Raw genomic sequence first — 22,600 nt, 5'->3', positions numbered from 1 at the left:
ACTCTCATTTTTCAGGTAAGGAAACTGAGGCTCACATGAGGCCCTGTCTTCTCCAAGGTTCTCGAGCTATTAATGGGAGATATAGGTCTGAAGCCAGGTCTCCGACTCCAATTTCAATGGTCTTTATCATGTAACTACCACAGAAATAATAAAGAACCTTATAATCCAGGCACTCTGTCATGGTGAAGATTATTACCACCCCAACTAAATTATAAACTCCATGCTAACAACAATTATACATTGTTTTCCTTTATAAGTTTGAAATTGCCAGGAGTGATAGCTTTATGGTGCCAACTTGGCTAGGCCACAGTCTCCAGTTATTCAAACAAACACTGATCTAAGTGTTGCTGTGGAGGTATTTTGTAGATGTGACTAACATCTGCAAACAGTTGACTTTAAGTAAAGGATATTATTCTGCATAATCTGGGTGGGCCTGATCCTATCAGTTGAAAGGTCTTAGGAACAGACTAACGTTTCCCTCAGGAAGAAGAAATTCCTCCTGTGGACTGCAGCATCAGCTCCTGTCTGAGAGTTTCCAGCCCGCCCTTCCTGACGGCCTTCCCTGTGAATTTTGGACTTGCTTAGCCAGCCTCCATAACTATGTAAGTCAATTCCTTGCAATAAATTTCTTAATATGGTTAAATTCCTTGGTACAGTTCTGTTTTTCTGGTGGAACCTTGACTGACACACCTAGCCCAGTGGCAGGCACATTATTACACAGGAACAATAAATGTTTGCAGAAATGCCTATCTGAAGTTCATACAATGTAAGCATTGTTTACAAAATTATTTTCATTTAAAGCTTATGCTCCACCGTGTCATCAAGATCTCTTTTCAATTAGAAGCATATCCATTTATCTATCTATCTATATATATATATTTTAAGGTGCAAACCCATGAATAACACTTGAGATCTGTGAAGAATGCTGCGAACGAGATAGAAGCTTCTGTGCCTTCTGTTACATACTAACTACAGTAATTACAGATCCCCCAGGATTTACATTCTTTATTTTCATATCAAAGAAATAATCTCTTCTCTAAAAACTAGTGAGCTTAAGTTTTAGAGAATACAAATTTTGCTTCTAAGTTTCCTCAAAATTCCTATTACTCATCAATTGTTCCCTTCTTGGACTCCTAATTTAGACAGTACTCTAATTTGTATAGAATTATCAAAACCCAAGGGCTGAGGTGATACTTTGGAGCTGGGACATATACAACTATGCTGTGATACAACCCAACAGAGCAAAAGGATTGACATGTCATAAAGGAGACAGACATTTTCCACAGACAAAAATAAGTGTGAGGGGACCAAGCGTGGACAATGGCACATATCTCAGACTGAATAAAAGAATGTGCACTGCTGCTCCTCAAAATTCTCCACCAAAGTATCCCTAAGTAAACTAAAGGGGGTATAGCCATCCCTCAGAATAGGGATACTCTCCATAACCACCAAACAAAAAATTTCTTTAAAGCATATTGTTTTACATTAAAAAATGCAGGTGAGATTTGTTTTTCTGTATCCATGTTTGTGTTAGCATTAAAATACTTTCAAATTATTTACCATAATGTAAAAATGATGTCCCAGAAGAGCAGCCACAACCTATACCTATGTGTCCAGCATGGTACCATATCTCCTAACCTGGGGGTATTGAGTGATCCATTTGAGAAGCACAGATGAATGTACAGCACCCAACACAAGGATTAGTACATAAAAGGCCCTCAGTAAAGTGGAGCTATTGTTATTATTATCAATGCTGTTGTTGTTATTGTTATCTCACACAAGGGATCATGAGACATTGAAAAAAAAATACAGAATCCTCCAAGCCGTATGAATATGGTAAGACATCAAGAAAACTTTCAAGGAGCTAAATGGTACGTGGTCAGTAGAGTACAGAAGATATGCACAGAGCATCACCGGATGTAGGGAATTACAGTAAATATTGTTCTTTGAATTCAGATAGCTTTACAAAGCAAAGGTAACTAGGTCCCCCAAGCCTTCACACAGTCCCTCAAACTAAGTCTCTAGTCTCTCAAGGCTACGTGGATATGGGTTTATGAGTACTATCAGTGTGGTTATTTTTCCAGACTCACCTCTTTTTCAGTCAGTTCAGCTTGTAAAGCATTGACCTTCTCTTTCAGGTCTTTATTCTCTTTTCGGAATGATTCTATCTCTTCAAGTCTTTCCCGATCATCTCTCTCCCTTTGTTCTTTCAAACGCTCAATTATTCTTTCCTGTGTGGCAATTGCCCAAAAAAAGAGGTGAGAACTGATCAGTGTGCATGCCAAGGCATGCTACAAAAGGAAATAAGAAGAAATACACATAAGAAATGCTCTAGAGGAATCAACAAACACAAGATATTCAAAACTGGGTTCGTGAAGAGAAGCTGTGCATAACAGTATTTGGGAAAGACAGTCAATAAAGCTTTCAGCTTGTTAATCAAAGTTAATATCATAGGGTTGCAAGGGATCTCAATGTTCAAGTTCATGGTGGTACCAGGAAAATTCCAAGAGCAACTCCAGAAGAGGGAGGTTCAGGCACCAAGACCTAAAATCTTGCATGGATAAGGGGAAGAGGCAGAACTAACCTCTTGGATCAACCCTCTTTGCTTGGCTTTCCCATATGATGTCAAAGAACTTTCCTTGATTTCTGAAGACTCTTCTCGCTAGAAAGGGGATCAAAGTGGGGCAGGACCTAGACCCTTCCGGAACTTAGAGCTGGACTCACAGTGAAAACTTGAGACAAAAGAAAGAATAAGCTCCTTATATAAGTGATTTTCCAATGTGTCTGGAGGTGTTTATTTACTTCCATATTTTTTCAATGGTTTCTTGGCAATCAGTAGAGTCTCAAAAACATTGTTAGAATGTGAGCAAAGTTCAAACAGCAGCTTCTTTTATTGAGAGGCTGCTACATGCTAGGCACTGTGATATACCCTTCTCTTCTAGTCCTCATCACATCTGTGAGATCTGAACCAGTACTACTGGTAACAGAGTAGTGCAGAGGAAACCCAGGCTCAGAGAAGCCGACTAACTCAGCCAAGGTGATCCAGCTCATAAACAGAAGGCCCACCCTGGCATCCAGGGCTGTCTGAGTCTTAGCCACGCCCAAAAGAACACACTGCCACAAACACACACCTGGAGCCATTCAAGGAGATCTGAGGGTCTGTCTGCCCTTGACTTTTATATTGAAATAAAAACATTACTCTGGTAGACATGCTTTCCAAAAGTGTGAAATCTTACTTATACCAAAATAAGAACCTTTTTTTTTTTCCTAAGGATTTTTTAAAAAATTTATTTATTTTTGGTTGTGTTGGGTCCTCATCGCTGCGTGGGGGCCCTCTCCCAACTGCGACAAGCAGGGGTCCCTCCTCGTTGTGATGCTCAGGCTTCTCACTGTGGTGGCTTCTCTTGTGGAGCACAGGCTCTAGGCACAGGGGCTTCAGTAGTTGTGGCGCACGGGCTTAGTTGCTCCGCGGCATGTGGAATCTTCCCCGAGGGGCTCGAACCCATGTCCCCTGCACTGGCAGGCAGATTCTTAATCACTGCAACACCAGGGAAGTCCCAGAACCTTCTTTTTTTAAGGAAAATTCTGCTTGGGTAAAATTTAAGTTAGATTTCTGAAACTTGTTTCAAATTACCTAACATATATTTGAATTTCCTTTTGGATGCTCATGTTAAAAAATGTTGGTGCAACGATTCTTAAGAATGCTGTCTTTTATATTCTTACAAGTATATAGTACAAGACAATGCCTGATATATAAGACAACTGTAAAATGGTGTTTAATGTAGAGGGAAGTTAGTTTGAACACTTAGCCTGTGATTTAAGTTCCCCCAGGGGAGCAACTGTTCTACCCCAATGACGATAATTTATGTCTAATGCTTTCAAGGGTGAAAAAAGTACCACTGTTGTTTTGTAATTAATCAAAAACACTTTAAAATGAAGTATATTATTACTATAACAGTGGGGGTAGAAATAGAACAAATGAGCCTATTACATTGCCTATATTTGTTTCTTCTTGATTTCAGTTACCGTCCTATTTTACTGTCTGTGCCACTGTAGAGTAGATGATTATGTGATTGACAGAAGAAGGAAATGGCCTCAGTGCACGGTAAGTCTCTCAAAGACTTTTAACAATTTCAGCAACTAAGCCCACACTGCCTTTTGCCTGCAATTATTGCAAAAGCCTCACAACTGGTCACCCAGTGAGCAGGCCACCTCCATCCCATCACTTCCACCCCATGGCTGTTGGAGTGATATTTTTAAAGTCCCAAAATGACCATAGCACATCACTATTTAGAAACCTTCCCAGGAATCACTCTGGCCAGAACATAAACATCCATTTATTCTCACTAGGCACCCTTTGCTTGGTTTTATTGCATGTCCACTCTCTCAGCCTAGCTTTCCAAAAGGCAACAGTCAAATCTTATGAATCTCTTAACCCAGGGCTGGGCAAACAGTCTGGCATACAACAGGCAATTAAAAAGGCTGATAGAAAGAACTAAATTCAAACTAGGGATCATCCTGTCTTCAAAGAAAGGGAAATTAAGTATGCATGTTAACATCCAGAAGGTGTCAGAGTCACTTGGAAATTAGGTTGATTTGCTCTAAGCACTTGTACTATTGACTGGGCATCGATGACAAAGAAAATCAGCAAGCAGTATAATGTTTTTAAGTGTTATTGATGATTCAATACTACAAAATATTTCTCCGTCAATCACAAAACTAATTTAACTGTCAGCCGCGCAGGGCCAGATGTCAAAAACATGTGTTAAAAGGTCCTAATATGCCATGATCTACTTGATTAACAACCAACTTGCAGAAATTCCAACAATGTGTTCTTGTTTTAGTCTTATTTGCATTGGCAAGTGTTCCTTGTGCACCCATCTGGCTCTGCACAGGTCTAATCTGTTTGTGCTTTATCACTGGGTGGGAACTGCACTGCAGTGGCCTCCAGCTCTGCTATCTGGCTTTCTCAACTGCTTATCTGCTATGTGGCCACAGCAAGGCTTGGCGAGACCAGCTTTATAAATACTTCGGGTTCCTTGAGCTTCTGTGTGTCATTCCTAGAGCTAAGCCATACTCAATCTTAACTCACCAAGCAGCATTATTTATTTATTTATTTATATACACTCTGGATATTTGAATAAGTTCCCGGAAATTAAAAGGAATAACACACTCCCTGGGAAGTAATAATCCAAGTGAAATGGTGAATAGTGCCTAATGGGTTCTATTCATCAGCCAAAGGACAGCAAATAATTAAATGCTCTTGTAAGTTCATGGTTTTTAATTAATCATTTTCTTTTTTGCCCCATGTCTTATTGCAGAGGATCTGTCCACTTACATGTGGATAAAAATGGAACTTGTGAGGGGAAGGCTATTAAAAGAGATTGCATTGTCAAACACACAAAGAACAGAACGTTTAAATTTTAGTCCCATTCCATCACCCATGAGCTGAGTGGCCTTGGGGAGGCAATAAAGTCCCAGCTAAGGGCTAACTTAGAAAGAGCAGAAGTGGCTTCCCAGAGTGCTGGGTTGAGAAGTTAACTGGTGCCACGGTTGATTAATGATGTCGGCCCAGGGCCCAGAGATGAGAAACAGTGCTGCACATGTCCCAGATTTTCATTTCTGGGCATGTCATTTTACCTCACTGAGCCCACTTCCCATGTTTAAAATGAAAGAGCATGGATTTACTGTTCCTCAAAGTGTGGTCTTCCATACACTTACATCAGAATCACTGGGCATGCTTGTTAAAAATCAAAGATTCCCCACAGCAGAGCCCACAGCAGAGCACTGAATCAGAATCACTAGGAAATGGGATCCAGGAAACTGTATTTTAAGACACTCTCTAGATGATAAGATTAGTTTTAGATACATATAGAAGTCTGATACCCACTGGAATAAATACTTAAAATAAATCTACCACTCTTTGTCCCACGATAGAGAACTTTGCCAGTTCCTATCCAATGTTTTTGTCTGTGTTTTTCAAATACACTAATGCTCTGATTTTGGGCACCTTTTGAAAATTCTCTCTGTGTTTGCTTTTATTCTTCATCAGGTGAAAGGCTAAAATTCAGATACAAACAGGGTTTGGAAACTAACAGCTCATGGGCCACAGCTGGTCCAAAGAGCTATTTCGTTTGGCTTCAGCATCATATTATAAAATCTGAACTTGAATATTTTGAGGTAAGTCAAAGACTGCTCCATCACCAGCAGTCCCTACTGCTTAACACCAAACCCACTTCCCTCATTTTTGCTCCCTGCATGGCCCTTCATGGCATCCAAGTTCTCAACTGCCCATCTATGGTCCAGTACAGATTTCACATGCCTGAGATTGTGGATCAGCAAACTGAATAATTATTGTCAAGGTAATTCCAAAAGATAATGGAATTTAGAGGTCAGCTAGTTTAAACGCACATTTTGAAGATAAGTTACTGAGATGCCCTGAGAGGAGAAGAGGCTTGCCCCATGTGATGCAGTTATCAAGTAGTGGGGACAGTATCATGAGGCCAGACTCCCACAAACCTCAGCTTTCCTTCCTGAACATCTCCTCAGTCTCAAAGGAAGTACTTAAGGGAGTAGTTTCAGGTATGAGAATTGCTTTGGGATTTCAACTAGAATAAATCAAATCTTAGTGGGGGGGGGAGGATAAAATGCTGCCAAGAATACATGATATGGAAAAGTATATAAGTTTATTTCTGTATATTTGGAGAAAGAAATCAAGGGTACAAATGGACTGACATCATATCACTCGAAAACTGCAAAAGGGATACATGATTATTAATAGTTTTTGAAACAACATTCCTTTATTCAAATCTTACAAGCAAAATTACTACAAGAAACTTTTGAGGGATTTCCCTGATGGCACAGTGGATAAGAATCCACCTGCCAATGCAGGGGACACAGGTTTGAGCCCTGGTCCAAGAAGATCCCACACGCTGTGGAGCAACTAAGCCCATTCTCCACAACTATTGAGCCTGTGCTCTAGAGCCCGCAAGTCACAACTACTGAGCCCGCACACCACAACTACTGAGCTTGCGTGCCACAACTACTGAAGCCCGCATGCCTAGAGCCCGTGCTCTGCAACAAGAGAAGCCACTGCAGGGAGAAGCCTGCACACTGCAACAAAGAGTAGCCCCTGCTCGCCACAACTAGAGAAAGCCCATGAGCAGCAACGAAGACCCAACACAGCCAAAACAACAAAAAAAGTTTTGATACTAAATTCTTGAAAATTGTAAAAAGAATATTTTTCCCTGAAAAATCATCTTATTTATTCTTATGTTTCCACATAAAATATTGTCTCTTATTTATAATTTAATGTTAAAGTTATAATCTTGTAATTTTTTTTTTTTTTTTTTTTTTTTTTTTTTCTCGGTACGCGGGCCTCTCACTGTTGTGGCCTCTCCCATTGCGGAGCACAGGCTCCAGACGCGCAGGCTCAGTGGCCATGGCTCACGGGCCCAGCCGCTCTGCGGCATGTGGGATCTTCCCGGACCAGGGCACGAACCCGTGTCCCCTGCATCGGCAGGCGGATTCTCAACCACTGCGCCACCAGGGAAGCCCTAATCTTGTAATTTTAATAGGAACATTAAGACAATCTAGGCATAGAATTATGGCTCCTATTTTACCTTCTGTATTTTTAGCATAGAGAAGTGGTTCTTAGACTAGAGTATATATCACAATGACCTAGGGAGCTTGCCAAAGTGCAGACTTCTAGGCACTACTCAAGGTTCCGATTCAGTAGGTATAGATGGGGCCTAATAATTATATTTTCAACAGACTCCTCCCGGTAATTCTGAAGTAGAGGTCAGAGAAGACTTCTTTAAGATTCACTGACTTGTGGAACCAGTGTGCTATTTAACCTAATTCTCCCATCCTACAAACGGGAAATTTGAGGCCCTGGGAGAGAGAATTATTTGTCAAGGTCACCCAGTCAGTGGCAGAGCTAAGACTGAGCACACTACACACACTCTGCACAGTATGAGCCCTACAGAAGTGCCCAGAGAATGAATGAACTAACTTAACTAGAATGAAATGGGCTAGAAATCATTTTAGGAATCGGTAAACATCAGAATGACCTATTTGCCTAAGAGATTTTATTCATTCTTTTAATCAAAGTAATCCTTTTAAATGTCAGAACAAAACCCTCCAAATGGCTTCCTATCCCCTTCGGAGTGAAAGTCAAAATTTTTCATCCTTTCTCACAGGGGCTTCAAGGGATACTCTTTCCCCCCCTCCCCCTCCCCCTCTGCACTTGCTCTCCCTTCCAGTACATTCTCCCTCCAGAAGTGCTCATGGTTCATCCCTCACTTTCCTCAAGTGCTCCCTTCTCAGTAAGACCCTCTACCTGGCCATTTCACCCCAGAACTCCCTGTACCCTCTTCTTGCTTTCTTCTATGGAAATTATTACCCTCTGAAGTCCCATGTGTTTTACTTACTTAATTATTGTCTGTGTCTCCTCAGTCCCATTAGAATCTAACCTCCACGAGAGCTAGGACTTTCACCCATTCTCTTCTCTACTGGACCCTCAGTCCCCACAGCAGTGCCTGCCATATGGTGGCGACTCACTCAATCAACACCCACTGAGCACTCCCCCATGCAGGTATTGTGCTAGGCACTGGGGGAAGGTAAGCTAACACACACAAATAACACATATATATGGGTATGTTGCTCAGGCTTGGAGTTCAGTAAAGAAGACCAATTAATCACATTAAAACAGATAAATGAGCAGTTAAGATTGTGACAAGAGCTCTGGGAAATTCACGGTGTTCATGAGAACATAAGAGAGGATTTTACCTAGGAGGCTTCCCTGAGAAAATGATTGATAATAATAATAACAGCTATAACTTATTATGCCAATTATTCTCAACACTTTCCATATATTAATGCATCTTCTCCTCAACACATTCCACTGAAGTAGGTACTATTATTATCCTCTTTTACAAATGATAAAACTGAGAAAGCAAGAGGTTAAGTAACTTGTCCAAAGTAGTAAGTGTCAGACCTAGGATTTGAACCCAAGCAGTCTGACTCCAATGCCCACATTCTTGACTACTGTGCAATACAGCTTCTCAGGAAGCTGAGCTCTCGGAAGACGAGGAATTAAGTCTGCAGAGAGTAAAGAACATTCTAGGCTCAGTAATAGCACGTGCAGAGTGTCTGAGGCAGGAGGGAACAACGGTGCACTTAAAAATCTAGAAGGCCAGGGCTTCCCTGGTGGCACAGTGGTTGAGAGTCCGCCTGCCAATGCAAGAGGCATGGGTTCAAGCCCTGGCCCGGGAAGATCCCACATGTTGTGGAGCAACTAAGCCCGTGTGCCACAACTACTGAGCCTGCGCTCTAGCGCCTGCAAGCCACAACTACTGAGCCCACATGCCCCAACTACTGAAGCCCGCACAGCTAGAGCCCCTGCTCTGCAACAAGAAAAGCCACCGCAATGAGAAGCCTGAGCACCGCAGCAAAGAGTAGCACCGGCTCGCCGCCAACCAGAGAAAGCCTGCACACAGCAATGAAGACCCAACACAGCCAAAAATAAAAATACATAAAATAAATAAATTTAAGAAAAAAAATATCTAGAAGGTCAGTATGCCTAGAGCACAAAGAATGAGGGAAGAAAGATAGGGGATGAGGCTGGAAAAGGAGGAAGGAAAGATGAGAGGAAGGGAGGGAGGGGAGAGGAAGGAGGGAAGAAGAGGGGAGAGGAGGGGAGGGGAGGGAAGTGAGGCAGGCAGAGAAGTGACTGGTCAGATAAGAGCCAAAGCAGATGAAGGGACGGACCCTATGGGTGAGGTTAAAGATTTCAGTTTTTATCATCCTAAAAACAATGACAAGGTAGTGAAGGTTTTTAATCAGGGCCAAGGGTGACCAGGTAGGCATTTCAAAAAGACACACTTGGCTTCAGTGTGCCAAGTGTACTGCAAAGGGCAAGCATGGAAGAGGGAGGCCCAGCTGGGACTAGGCTTAGTGTGGGTGCGTGGAGAAAAACAAGCACACTGAAATGCATTTGGATCATTTCCTCCCAACCATGTTTCCCTAAATCCTGATACCCCTGCTAATTTTTAGTCCAAGCTTACCTTCTCTGACAAAGCCTCCTCAAGCGTCGCCAGTGCGGTATCCGTATTACTGGAATCAGTCTGCAAGGACTTCACTCTGTCTTTCAGATTGGTCAGTTGCTTGTCTTTATCCTTAAGTTGTTCTTGCAAGTTTTCAATCTGAAAGTAAAGATCACCATATTTAATGCACATTTTATTACATATTCAGTGCCAAGGTCCCTGAAGTGGACCTATCTAAAAAAAAAAAAAAAAAAAAAAGACACAAGATTATGGAAATTGTCAGTATTATGAAGTTACACTGACTCAGAATCAAGGCCATTTTGACGAGACCTTCTTTCTTCCATGTAATTCAACTTTGTGTTTAAATGGCAATACAGATGAGCAGAATATCTCCCTCCATGCAAATGCAAGCCCTTCAGACATGTAAGCACTATTATCTCTATCTATTTCTACCTCTTTCACCAGCCCTTTAAGTCTCAGGTCCATAAACGTAATCGTGGTGCAGTGAATCAGAGAAACACATATTCAGGATTACTTTATTCAATGAACAGACACGTACTGGGTGCTCATTCTGCACTGAGCGCCATATCAGTATATGGCAGAACCTATGTAGTCATTCACTCACTCCTTGATTCAGTAATAAACTTTGTGATATGCCAAATGTTGTCAAGTGGCTGTTTCAAAGTAACCACATGAAAAGCCAAGTAGGTTATCACCAGTAGACTGTTAATGGGAAGAACCTGTGATATAAATCAAATGTAACAAGTACTAAACACTCCATCTGGCAAATAAGTCATGTGCTGGCAACCAACCAGCCACTTTTATCCACTATCTGCAGCCTGAAATAAACACACCAAATAGCCGATTATAACGCCTGCCCAGGAGCAACCGTAAGGACCTTCTCTTGGGCATTGCGTACATTATCATTCATGTTTTTATTCTCTGCTTTCAAACCATGTATTTCTTATCTAAGGATTAAAAAAATGTCCCACTGTACAAACAATTTATTCATATTAAGGGCTTTAAATTGACAAGGAAAAAAAAGCAGTACAGCTCTAAGATAAGTCCATTCAAAATATTTGTATTCTGCACCCAGGCTTTCTCAGGAAATCATTCCAAATGCGTGTTTCACAACGTGTGACTCAAACAAATTTGGAGATTAATTGATTCACGTAGCATGAATCTGGAACGGCAATACAAATAATGACAAGAGTAGAAGCAATAATGAGAAGGAGGAGGGTTGACAGTGGAGGTGGCAGCAGTAGCGGCATCAAAATAGCTCTGAATGCAAAGATAATGACCCTGCTGACCCTCAGTCTGAGGACAGAGGACGTGGCTAATTTTTCCAATGATTAAAACAGATGTCGCCTAATGGAGATGGACATTTCCTCCTTCCATTCTTCCCACCTTCCTTTGCTCCTTCCTTCTTTCTTTTATTTTTCCCTTTCTCCTCCCCCTTCCTTCTTCTCCTTCCTTTTTTTGCCAATGTATTTTTTAATAAGACATGTTTTCTGCCTTGAGACAGACATCCTGGTTTGGGGAAATAATTAACCTTCTCCTTCATCAAAATGCATTGTATTCCTATTCAGCTACCACTGTAAGAATTCACTGTCCCTCCATGCAAAACACAGGAACTCAAAAGGTATAATCATCTGCAGTCAGAACAAAGGCTCCCTCCATTCCAGACAAATGTTCATGGGGTTACACAACACAATAAGCAAATATATGAGTGAGCAAAAATATGGATGGTTACAGAATGTAGTCTGACAGAATGTAGAATGACTACATTCTGTTACAGAATGTAGTCATTATATAGAAGAAGACAGCAGCTGAGAGGACTGACTCTTGAGAGTGTGTGTTATTATTTTGAGTACATTCACACTCACATTTGTGTACACACATGTGCAAATCCATGGTGGCTCCAAGCAAACTGATTAAGTTCCCCGTGTTCACCCTGGGAGACAGTGCCCTGGACAGAAGAAAGGGGACTTTCTCTCAGGGCATCAGCCCTGGTGTAGTGGCATCAATGATTTCAAGGGACTTCGGGCTCTGCAAATAGAGGCTAAAGAAGACTGCTGTGAGACCCCCTGGGGCCTCCTCAATTACTGGGGAAATTAAGGATGTTAAGGGTCAGTGGTCCAAGGAATACTCAGGTAGGTGATAAGAGCTGGAGAAATGTGGGCTGGTGAGACACAGGAGTGACATAGCTATTATCTCACATCTAAGAACTCAGCAGAAGATCCAATTATACCACAGACAAGACTGAAAAACAGAGCTGGAACTGGAGACATTTATAGAGGTGGGGATACACCACTTTAAAAATGTTACACAAGAGGGAAGAGATATGGGAACATATGTATATGTATAACTGATTCACTTTGTTGTAAAGCAGAAACTAACACACCATTGTAAAGCAATTTTACTCCAATAAAGATGTTAAAAAAAATGTTGCACAACGATCACCAAGAATGATTCTTAATAAAGACAAGGTACAGACCAGGGTGGGGAATATAGCCTCTTGTGTAAATAAAAAATAAGCCTATAGGGCTTCCCTGGTGGTGCAATGGTTGAGAGTCCGCCTGCCGATGCAGGGGGCAGGGGACAAGGGTTTGTGCCCCGGTCCGGGAAGATCCCACATGCCGCAGAGCGGCTAGGTCCATGAGCCATGGCTGCTGAGCCTGCGTGTCCGGAGCCTGTGCTCCGCAACGGGAGAGGCCACAACAGTGAGAGGCCCGCGTACCGGAAAAAAAAAAAAAAAAAAAAAAAAAAAAAAAAAAAAAAAAAGATACCTATACACAGCTATTAATATAAAATTTTTTTCTGGAAAAAAATTCACAAGAAATTTTAATAGTGTTTAACTTTGGGGGAAAGGGTCTACGGTACAAAACTGTGGAAGAGGCCTTCTGTTTCTCTTTTTTTGAACATTTCTGTAGTTCTCTGCTTGAATTTTCTAACCATGTGGGTTTTATTCATTTTTAATGCCAGCCAAGATTATCTGGTTGGTAAAATTATGGGTAATTTTTAGTTTATATTTGTATATAAAAATTTAAACCATTATGCAAGTATTTAAAATCATGTTTGCATACAATTGATAACTAAGTAGAAATAGGAGAATGAGAAGGAAAAAGAGTAGAATGTAAAATCATATGACATTTCTTTGTAAAAAGAGAAAATTCTAGCATAGACAACAACAACAAAATATATATAAAGAACTAACTAAAATATTATTTGGCAGTGGTATGAATGATGATTTTACTTTTCTTCTTCATACTTTACTGCATCTGTCAGCTTGTTCTTCTTGAACATGACAGACACAATAAAAGATGTTTAAGACCAACTACAAAATTTAAGAATGGTTCTTTAAATGTGTTTCGAACAGTAAGTTTGTGCTTTTTAAAAGGACTCATCGTAAGAGGAAATATTCCTTTGTTACTCCGAGGAGGACTCAATTCTTAAAATTTTAAATTTAGGAGACTGGGGCAAATGTAAAATTCTGTATCTTTTAAAAAATTATTTTGCAGCTTTCTAATGTTTGTAAATTATTAACATTTACAAGAAAAAAAGTAGAAACTTTTCTTCAAAGGGTGAGGTTGTACTAGGTTGAAATAGCAGGCAATGAAAAATAAGCAAGTTGAAAACTAGGGTTTAGGATTGGGGATGGAAAGTGAGGATTTTGTGAGAAATTCCACATGCTGCACAAAACTTAATCCACCTAAGCAACAGAGTCAACTCACTGGTCACTGTGACTTGATAAAATAAGAGATAGATGGGCCTGAGCAGAGGGTTGTCCTTGCCTTTGAACTGAGCTGCCTTTTCATCACAGCTGAGCAGACCCAGAAGGGGCCAGTTTTGCTGAAGTGGTACCTGCAACTCTCAGAGCAGACCACTGGAGGGGGGGGGCACGGAGAGCTCAGGCCCTGGAGGTCAGCAGGCTGCCCTAATCCTAATGGCTTCAGACTGACTTCTGAAGTTCCAGGCCTGCGAAGCCTGAGAAGGGGCAATGCCCAGAGGGAGTTTTTTAGTGAGTTTTCACACAAATGCAGCCCTCAGTGGGAAAGTTGTCACTGACTCAACAGCAGCAGTCTCCTTTACTCCACATTTGCTCCCCTCCCATCTGGTCTCCAAAACTGCAGCACAAGTATCCTTCCTATAATGCAGATCTGACTGAACAACTTCCTTTCTTAGAACTCTTCAGCTGCTCCACCATTGCCTCCAGATAAAGCCCAAACTCCCTGACATCACACATGAGGCCCTTCACAGGAAGGCTCACCTGGTCCTCCACTATCCCCAGCCTCACCCCAGCCTTGCGAAACCACTCCTGCTATCTCCCAGGACCAGGCTTCCTCATACCCTCTCTCCATCTTTGCCTATTCGTTTCTTCTGCTTTGGAGAGTCTTCTCATCCCAATTTTTTACCCTAGTCCTACTCAAATATTTAGATATCAACATATTCCTCACCTCCTCCAGGAAGCCTTCTCTGTCCACAACACCCACTCTGGCCCAGGTTACGTCTCCTACTTTTCACACACTTTTAAAATCACCTCTTTCCTTGTCTCTTTACGATGTGGCTGTGAGTTCCATTAAGACAAGAATTCTGTCATCCTCACTGTTGTATTTCTGGCCGTAGCACCCAACTGTGTTAGCAATACCACATATTCACTTATTAAATGAATGAAAGAACAATGGAAGGAACACTAAAGAAAGTGTCTTGTATAAAAGGAAGAGACCAGAACATGTGATAGCTGAGTCCCTTCAGTTCTTAGATCCTACAAAGAAAAAAAAGCATGGAGAAGCTCCATATTTAGCCAGAGTACCTAAAACATGCTGAAGCATCTTTATGCTTTCAAATATTACCCAAAGGTATGTTTTTGGCTGTTTTCTTTATAGACTTCTGAAATTTACTTACTTAAAAAAAATTTTCTTTTCTCCATGTAACATATCTCTGTAGTTTCTGTTATCCAAATCTAGGGTATCAGTCAAACCTTTCAGCTGAATCAACAAAAACAATGCAGACTGGTTTAAGCAGAAAAGGAGGAGGATTCACAAACCACCAGCAATACTGGAGAACCAGGGTTGGGGAAAATAACCCAGAACAATGCCCCAAGTTTTGATGCGACTGGTCTAGCGCAGACACAGTTGCTCCAGCTGCAGAATACCAGAAACTGAGATTTACAGCACAAACCCAGCTGCCATGGACCACTGAACACCACCACTAGCCCTGTAGCTGTGCAGCGCCATGGCCTCGACCTTACAGTCTCTGCAGCAGAGAGCGCGTCAACATTCTCAACATTCCAGCAACTCTGGGGCAGCTACATCTAATGAGCAGAGCCAGGTTCGGGTACACAGCCCAGCTGCAAAGGAGGCTGAGAAACCAAGTGTTGATATTTTCACCTTCCATCAGGAAAGGTCCTTCATAAGATCAAAAGAGAGTTCAAAATATAGGTAGCCAAAAAAAAAAAAAAGAAAGAAAAAGAACCCATATCTACACACCTAGGGAGACCATGGTTGTTAGCTCCCAAACCTGGAAACTGAACCATCCTGAAACAATTTCTCTCAACTGTCTCTCTCTCTCAAGTTCCTATACGCTTATAAAGGTAAGATTTGACTTAGACACTTGTCCAAATGTGATCCATGCAACTCTTTGTTGCCAGTCTATAAGATAACTACAAAAATTGAGAGTGCCTATGTATCACACCAATATTCAAGAACAAGATTGATGGACTTGTCACCGTGAGCAGTGTATAGACAAATTGAGATGTTTCTGAACACATGAGTCACATGTGGCCAGAACTGCACAATGATCATACACAGTAGGACCACATATATTGTTCCATGACAAATTAGATATTTTAAAAAAGAAACAGGTAGCTTGGAAAGCATGAATTTACAGGCCTGCAAATCTCTCATAATGCTTCAGAAATACCTTTTCTTTTTTGTATTGTGGTAAAACACATAAAGCAAAGAATTTGCCATCTAACCCATTTTTAAGTGTATACTTCAGTAGCAGTGTAGTATTAAATACCTCATAATGTTTTACAACCAACACCGTCAACCACCTCTAAAACTCCATCTTATAAAACTGAAACTACCCATTAAATGATAACTTTCCATTCCCCCTACCCCCAGCCTCTGGCAAACACCATTCTACTTTCTGCTTCTACAATTTTGAGTACTCTGAGTACCTGATATAAGTAGAATCACACAGTGGTTTCTGTGTAATTGGCTTATTTCACTTAGAATAATGTCCTCAAGGTTCATCCAGAGCATACATCAGGATTTCCTTCCTTTTTTAATACTGAATAACATTCCATTGTATGTATATACCACATTTTGCTTACCCATTCATCTGCTGATGGATACATAGGTGATTACACATTTTAGCTATTGTGAAAAATGCTGCTATGAACATGAGTGTACAAATACCTCTTTGAGACCCTATTTTCAATTCTTTTGGTTATATGCCCAGAAGCGGAGTTGCTGGATCATATGATTGTTCTACTTTTAATTTTTTGAGGAACCACCATACTGTTTTCCACAGTGGCTGTACCACTTTACATTCCCACCTACAGTATATAAGGGTTTCAATTTTCCCACATCCTGCCCACCATTTATTAATTTCTGGTTTGTTTGTTTTTGATAGTCGCCATCCTAACAGGTGTGAGATAGTATCTAATTGTAGTTTTGATTTGTATTTCCCCAGTGATTAATGATGTTGTGTGATCTTTTAATGCACTTATTGGTCATCTGTGTTTCTTTAAAATGTCTCTCCAAGTCCTTTGCCAATTTTTAAATCAAGTTGTTTGATTTTTGCTGTTGAGTTTCAGAATTTCTCTCTATATTCTGCATATTATTTCCTTATCAGATATATAAGTTACAAGTATTTTCTCCCATTCTATGGGTTGCCTTTTCACTCCACTGATATTGTCTTTGGATGCACAATTTTTAAATTTTTTCATGAAATCCATTTTTTTTTCATTGCCTTTGCCTTTGGTGTTATAATCAAGACATCACTGCCAATCCAATGTTGTGATGCTTTTGATCCATATTTTCTTCTAAGAGTTTTAGGTCTTACATGTAGGTCTTTGATCCATTTTGAGTTAATTTTTGTATATGGTGTTAGGTAAAAGTCCAACTTCATTCTCTTGCATATGGATATCCAGTTTTTTCCCAGTACCATTTGTCGAAAAGATTCCTTTCCCCACTGAATGGTTCTGGCACCCCTGTCAAAAATCATCTGACCATATATGTGAGGGTTTACTTCTGGACTCTCCATTCATGGCCTGTGTTTATGCCAGTACTACACTGTTTTGCATGTAATAACTTTGCAGTAAGTTTTGAAATCAGAAAGTGTGATTTCTTCCAGCTTCATTCTTCATTTTCAAGACTGTTTTGGCTATTCAGGGTCCTTTGAGATTCCATATGAATTTTTTTTTTAACATCTTTATTGGAGTATAACTACTTTACAATGGTGTGTTAGTTTCTGCTTTATAACAAAGTGAATCAGTTATACATATACACATGTTCCCATTTCTCTTCCCTCTTGCATCTCCCTCCCTCCTACCCTCCCTATCCCACCCCTCTAGGTGGTCACAAAGCGCCGAGCTGATCTCCCTGTGCTATGTGGCTGCTTCCTACTAGCTATCTATTTTACATTTGGGAGTGTATATATGTCCATGCCACTCTCTCACTTCATCCCAGCTTATCCTTCCCCCTTCCCATGTCCTCAAGTCCATTCTCTATGTCTGCATCTTTATTCCTGTCCTGCCCTTAGGTTCTTCAGAACCTTTTTTGTTTTTCAGATTCCATATATATGTGTTAGCATAAAGTATTTGTTTTTCTCTTTCTGACTTACTTCACTCTGTATGACAATCTCTAGGTCCAGCCACCTCGCTACAAATAACTAAATTTCGTTTCTTTTCATGGCTGAGTAATATTCCATTGTATATATGTGCCACATCTTCTTTATCCATTCATCTGTCAAAGGACACTTAGGTTGATTCCATGTCTGGGCTATTGTAAATAGAGCTGCAATGAATATTGTAGTACATGACTGGTTTTTTTTTTTTTGCGGTACATGGGCCTCTCACTGTTGTGGCCTCTCCCGTTGTGGAGCACAGGCTCCGGACACGCAGGCTCAGCAGCCATGGCTCATAGGCCCAGCTGCTCCGCAGCATGTGGGATCTTCCTGGACCAGGGCAGGAACCAGCGTCCCCTGCATCAGCAGGTGGACTCTCAACCACTGCGCCACTAGGGAAGCCCTATGACTCTTTTTGAATTATGGTTTTCTCAGGGTATATGCCCAGTAGTGGGATTGCTGGGTCATATGGTAGTTCTATTTGTAGTTTTTTAAGGAACCTCCATACTGCTCTCCATAGTGGCTGTATCAGTTTACATTCCCACCAACAGTGCAAGAGGGTTCCCTTTTCTCCACACCCTCTCCAGCATTTATTGTTTCTAGATATTTTGATGATGGCCTTTCTGACTGGTGTGAGGTGATACCTCATTTGATTTGCATTTCTCTAACGATTAGTGAGGTCGAGCATCCCTTCATGTGTTTATTGGCAAACTGTATATCTTCTTTGGAGAAATGTCTATTTAGGTCTTCTGCCCATTTTTGGATTGGGTTTTTTTTTGATATTGAGCAGCATGAGCTGCTTGTAAATTTTGTAGATTAATCCTTTGTCAGTTGCTTCACTTGCAAATATTTTCTCCCATTCTGAGAGCTGTCTTTTCATCTTGTTTATGGTTTCCTTTGCTGTGTAAAAGCTTCTAAGTTTCATTAGGTCCCATTTGTTTATTTTTGTTTTTATTTCCATTTCTCTAGGAGGTGGGTCAAAAAGGATCTTGCTGTGATTTATGTCATATAATGTTCTGCCTATGTTTTCCTCTAAGAGTTTTATAGCATCTGGCCTTACATTTAAGTCTTTAATCTATTAGGAGTTTATTTCTGTGTATGGTGTTAGGGAGTGTTCTAACTTCATTCTTTTACATGTAGCTGTCCAGTTTTCCCAGCACCACTTATTGAAGAGGCTGTCTTTTCTCCATTGTATATTCTTGCCTCCTTTATCAAAGATAAGGTGACCATATACTATAGAAATTATCCCTGAAAGTATGGGCTTTTGGCATTGGTTTTTTTTTTTTTTTTTTTTTTTGCAGTACGCGGGCCTCTCACTGTTGTGACCTCTCCTGTTGCGGAGCACAGGCTCCGGACGCGCAGGCTCAATGGCCATGGCTCACGGGTCCAGCCGCTCCGCAGCATGTGGGATCTTCCCGGACCAGGGCACGAACCTGTGTCCCCTGCATCGCCAGGCGGACTCTCAACCACTGCGCCACCAGGGAAGCCTGGCATTGGCTTTTTTCACACAGTATGATTCTTTGGAGATCCAGCCAAGTTGTTATGTTTACCAATAATCTATTCATCTTTATTGCTAACTAGTATTCCATGGTATGGATACATCAGCTTGGTTAACCATTCACCTCTCTAAGGATGTTGGATTTTTTCCAGTTTTTAGCTATTACAAATAGGCAACTATAAACATTCATGCACTAGTTTTTTCCATGAACATAAGTTTTCTTTTCACTGGGATAAATGCTGCCTGAGTACAACTGCTGGGTCTTATGAGAGTTGTAATTTAGCTGTATAAGAAACTGCCAAACTGTTTTCCAGAGTGGCTGCACCACTTATACTTGCTTTCACAGAACAGAAAGGCCAATTTATTACCCTTTCTTTCTATAGTTCATGCCTTTAATATCAATTCTATGAACTTGTTACCTAGCCCTACATTCTGAAGATTTTATCCTATAGTTTTTCTCACAAATTTATAGTTTTATGTTTTATATTTAAGTCCACGATCTACTTTGAGTTAATTTTGCATAAGGTGTGAGATTTAGGTTAATGTTCATTTTTATTGCCTATGGATGTTCAATTGATCCAACATCATTTGTTTTAAAAAAAACGCTATCTTTCCTTCACTGAAATGTTTTTGCACCTTTGCAAAATATCAGTTAAGCATATTTGTGTGGGTATATTTCTGGGTTCTCTGTTCTGTTCCACTGATTTATGTCTCTGTCTCTCCAATAATACAACACTCTCTTGATTACTGTACTTATATTGTAAGAGTTAATACCAGTAAAGTGATATTTCCTACCTTATTCTTTTTTTCAAAGAATGCTTTAGTTAATCTAGGGCTTGTGTCTTTCCAAAAAATTTTTATAATAAGCTTGTCTACTTCAATAAAAACCCTTGATGGAAATTTGATAGAAATTTCATTAAACCTACAGCTCAGTTTTAGGAGAATTTACACCTTTACTATGTTGAGTCCTTCACACCATGAATACAGTGCATAACTCATTTGTTTAGGTCTTCTTTCATTTTTTCATTAACATTTTGTTAATTTCAGCATGCAGAACCTGTACATGTTTTGGTAAGTCCATATCTAAGTATTTCATTTTCTTTGGAGTTATTATAAATGGTATTATGTTTCTAATTTTAGCTTCCACATATGCATTGTTAGCTTATACAAATGTAGTTAATTTCTGTGTGTTCAGTTAAATCTCAGGATACAGGACAACACACGTGAGAGATAGTGGTCTGTAGTTTTGTTCTGGAAGGTTTGCTTTTGCTTTTTTTTTTTTAATATTATTTTTCTGTTTTGGGTGTCAAGGTAATACTGGCCTTTTAAGTTAGTTGGAAAATATTCCCACATCCCTTTTTCAGCAAGAGATTAAGTAATATTAGTGTTAATTCTTTAACTATTTGGTAAAAATCTCCAGTGAAACTATCTGGGCCCGGAAATTTCTTTTTCAAGAGCTTTTAAATTACAAATTCAACTTATTTGATTGTTATAAGATCATTCATGTAATCCATTTCATGTTGGTTGGTTGAGTCTGGTAGTTTGCAGTTTTTGAGGAATTGGGCCATTTCCTCTAAGCTATCAAATTTATGAGTATGAAGTTGTAATATTCCTCTCTCAACTTTTTAATTACTACAGAATCTATAATGGTGTCTCTTGTTTCATTTCAGATATTGTTGATTGGTACCTTCTCTCTTTTATCTTTTTATCAATTTTATTGATTATTTTTTCAAAGAAGCAGCTATTAATTTTATTGATTTTCTCTATTGTTTCTGTGTTTTCAATTTTATTTCTGCTCTGTATTTATTATTTCCTTACTTATACTTGTTTTGGGTTTATTTTGTTCTTCTTTTACTGGTTTACTGAGGTAGGAACTTTGAATATTCATTTGCTACCCTTCCTCTTTTTTATTGTAAGTATTTAACGCCATAAACTTCCCTCTCAGCACTGCTTTAGCTGCATTCCACAAATTCTGATATGTTGTAGTTTCATTTCGGTTCAGTTATATGTATATTTTTTCTTTGAGACTTCACTTTTGAAGCATGGATAACTATCTATTTACCATCTGTGAACCATGAATTATTTGTAGATTCTCTATTACTGAATTCTAGTTTGATTCCAGTATTGTCATAGAGCATACTCTACGAATTAAATTCTTTTAACTATGTTGAGGTTTGTTTTACCACTCTGCATATGGTCTATCTTGGTGAATGTTACATGCATACTTGAAAGTAATGTATAATCTGCAGTTGTTGGGTGGAGTGTACTATACATCTCAAATAGCTCTTGTTAGTTGATAGCTGTTCTATATCTTTGCTAATTCCTGTATTTAGTTCTATCAATTGTTGATAGTGGGGTGTTGAAGTCCCCAACTATTATTGTGAATTTGTCTATTTCTCCTTTCATTTCTATCTGGTTTTAGTTCATATATTTTGAAGCTCTTTTAGCTGGTGCATACACATTTAGATTTGCTATCTTCTTGGTGGATTACTTCTTTTATTATTATATGACACCTATTGTCCCTGGTGATTTTCTTTGCTGTTAAATCTACTTTTTCTGATATTAATATAGCCATTCCTCCTTTTAAAAAATTTGTCTTAACATGATATCTTTTTCAATTCTTTTACTTTCAACTTACCTATGACATTGTGTTTGAAGTGAATTTCTTAGAGACAGTATATAGTTGTGTCACATTTTTGTTGTTGTTATTGCTGTTGTTGAATCCACTTTGGCAATCTCTGTATTTTAATTGGTATATTTTGACCGTTTATATAAAGTAATTATTGATATGTTAGGGCTTACTTCTGCTATTTTATCATTTGTTTTCTGTTCATTTCCTTGGTTTCTCATTCCTCTGTTTCTCTTTCCTGGCTTTCCTGAGAGCTACCTGAAGTATTTTTAGGATTTCATCTTCAATTATTTATACAATTTTTGAGTATATAGTTTTGCATATTTTCTTAGAAATTACCATTTGTGGTGCAATTTACATATGCAACATGTCACAACCTACTGATATAAATGTTTTACCATTTCACATGGAGTATTGAAATTGTACTTCCTTTAAGGTCCTTTTTCCTTACCCATTTTTAATATATAGTTATCTCATTATTTCCTTTATATACATTGAGCACAACAGATACTGTTATGATTTTTGCTTCAACCGTCAAATATGATTCTAAAAACTTAAAAGAGAAAGACAGTC

General features: G+C 39.6%; 1 protein-coding gene across 10 annotated transcripts in view; it reads right to left on the bottom strand.

Annotated features, from left to right (window-relative positions):
- Positions 1-22,600, bottom strand: part of ERC2 (ELKS/RAB6-interacting/CAST family member 2) — a 969,444-nt gene that overhangs the window by 522,669 nt on the left and 424,175 nt on the right. For all 10 annotated transcript variants that reach the window (XM_067043890.1, XM_067043893.1, XM_067043897.1 and 7 more), the window contains 2 exons: positions 10,068-10,205; positions 2,091-2,231 (listed from right to left, as the gene is read on the bottom strand). In XM_067043890.1, the coding sequence (XP_066899991.1) occupies positions 2,091-2,231; positions 10,068-10,205 (279 nt within the window). The remainder of the gene's footprint in view (positions 1-2,090; positions 2,232-10,067; positions 10,206-22,600) is intronic.

Source organism: Kogia breviceps, chromosome 10 (assembly GCF_026419965.1).
Source record: "Kogia breviceps isolate mKogBre1 chromosome 10, mKogBre1 haplotype 1, whole genome shotgun sequence".
Taxonomy (NCBI): domain Eukaryota; kingdom Metazoa; phylum Chordata; class Mammalia; order Artiodactyla; family Physeteridae; genus Kogia; species Kogia breviceps.
Note: the sequence above shows the minus strand (reverse complement) of the source record. Positions and strands in the feature narration are given on the sequence as shown.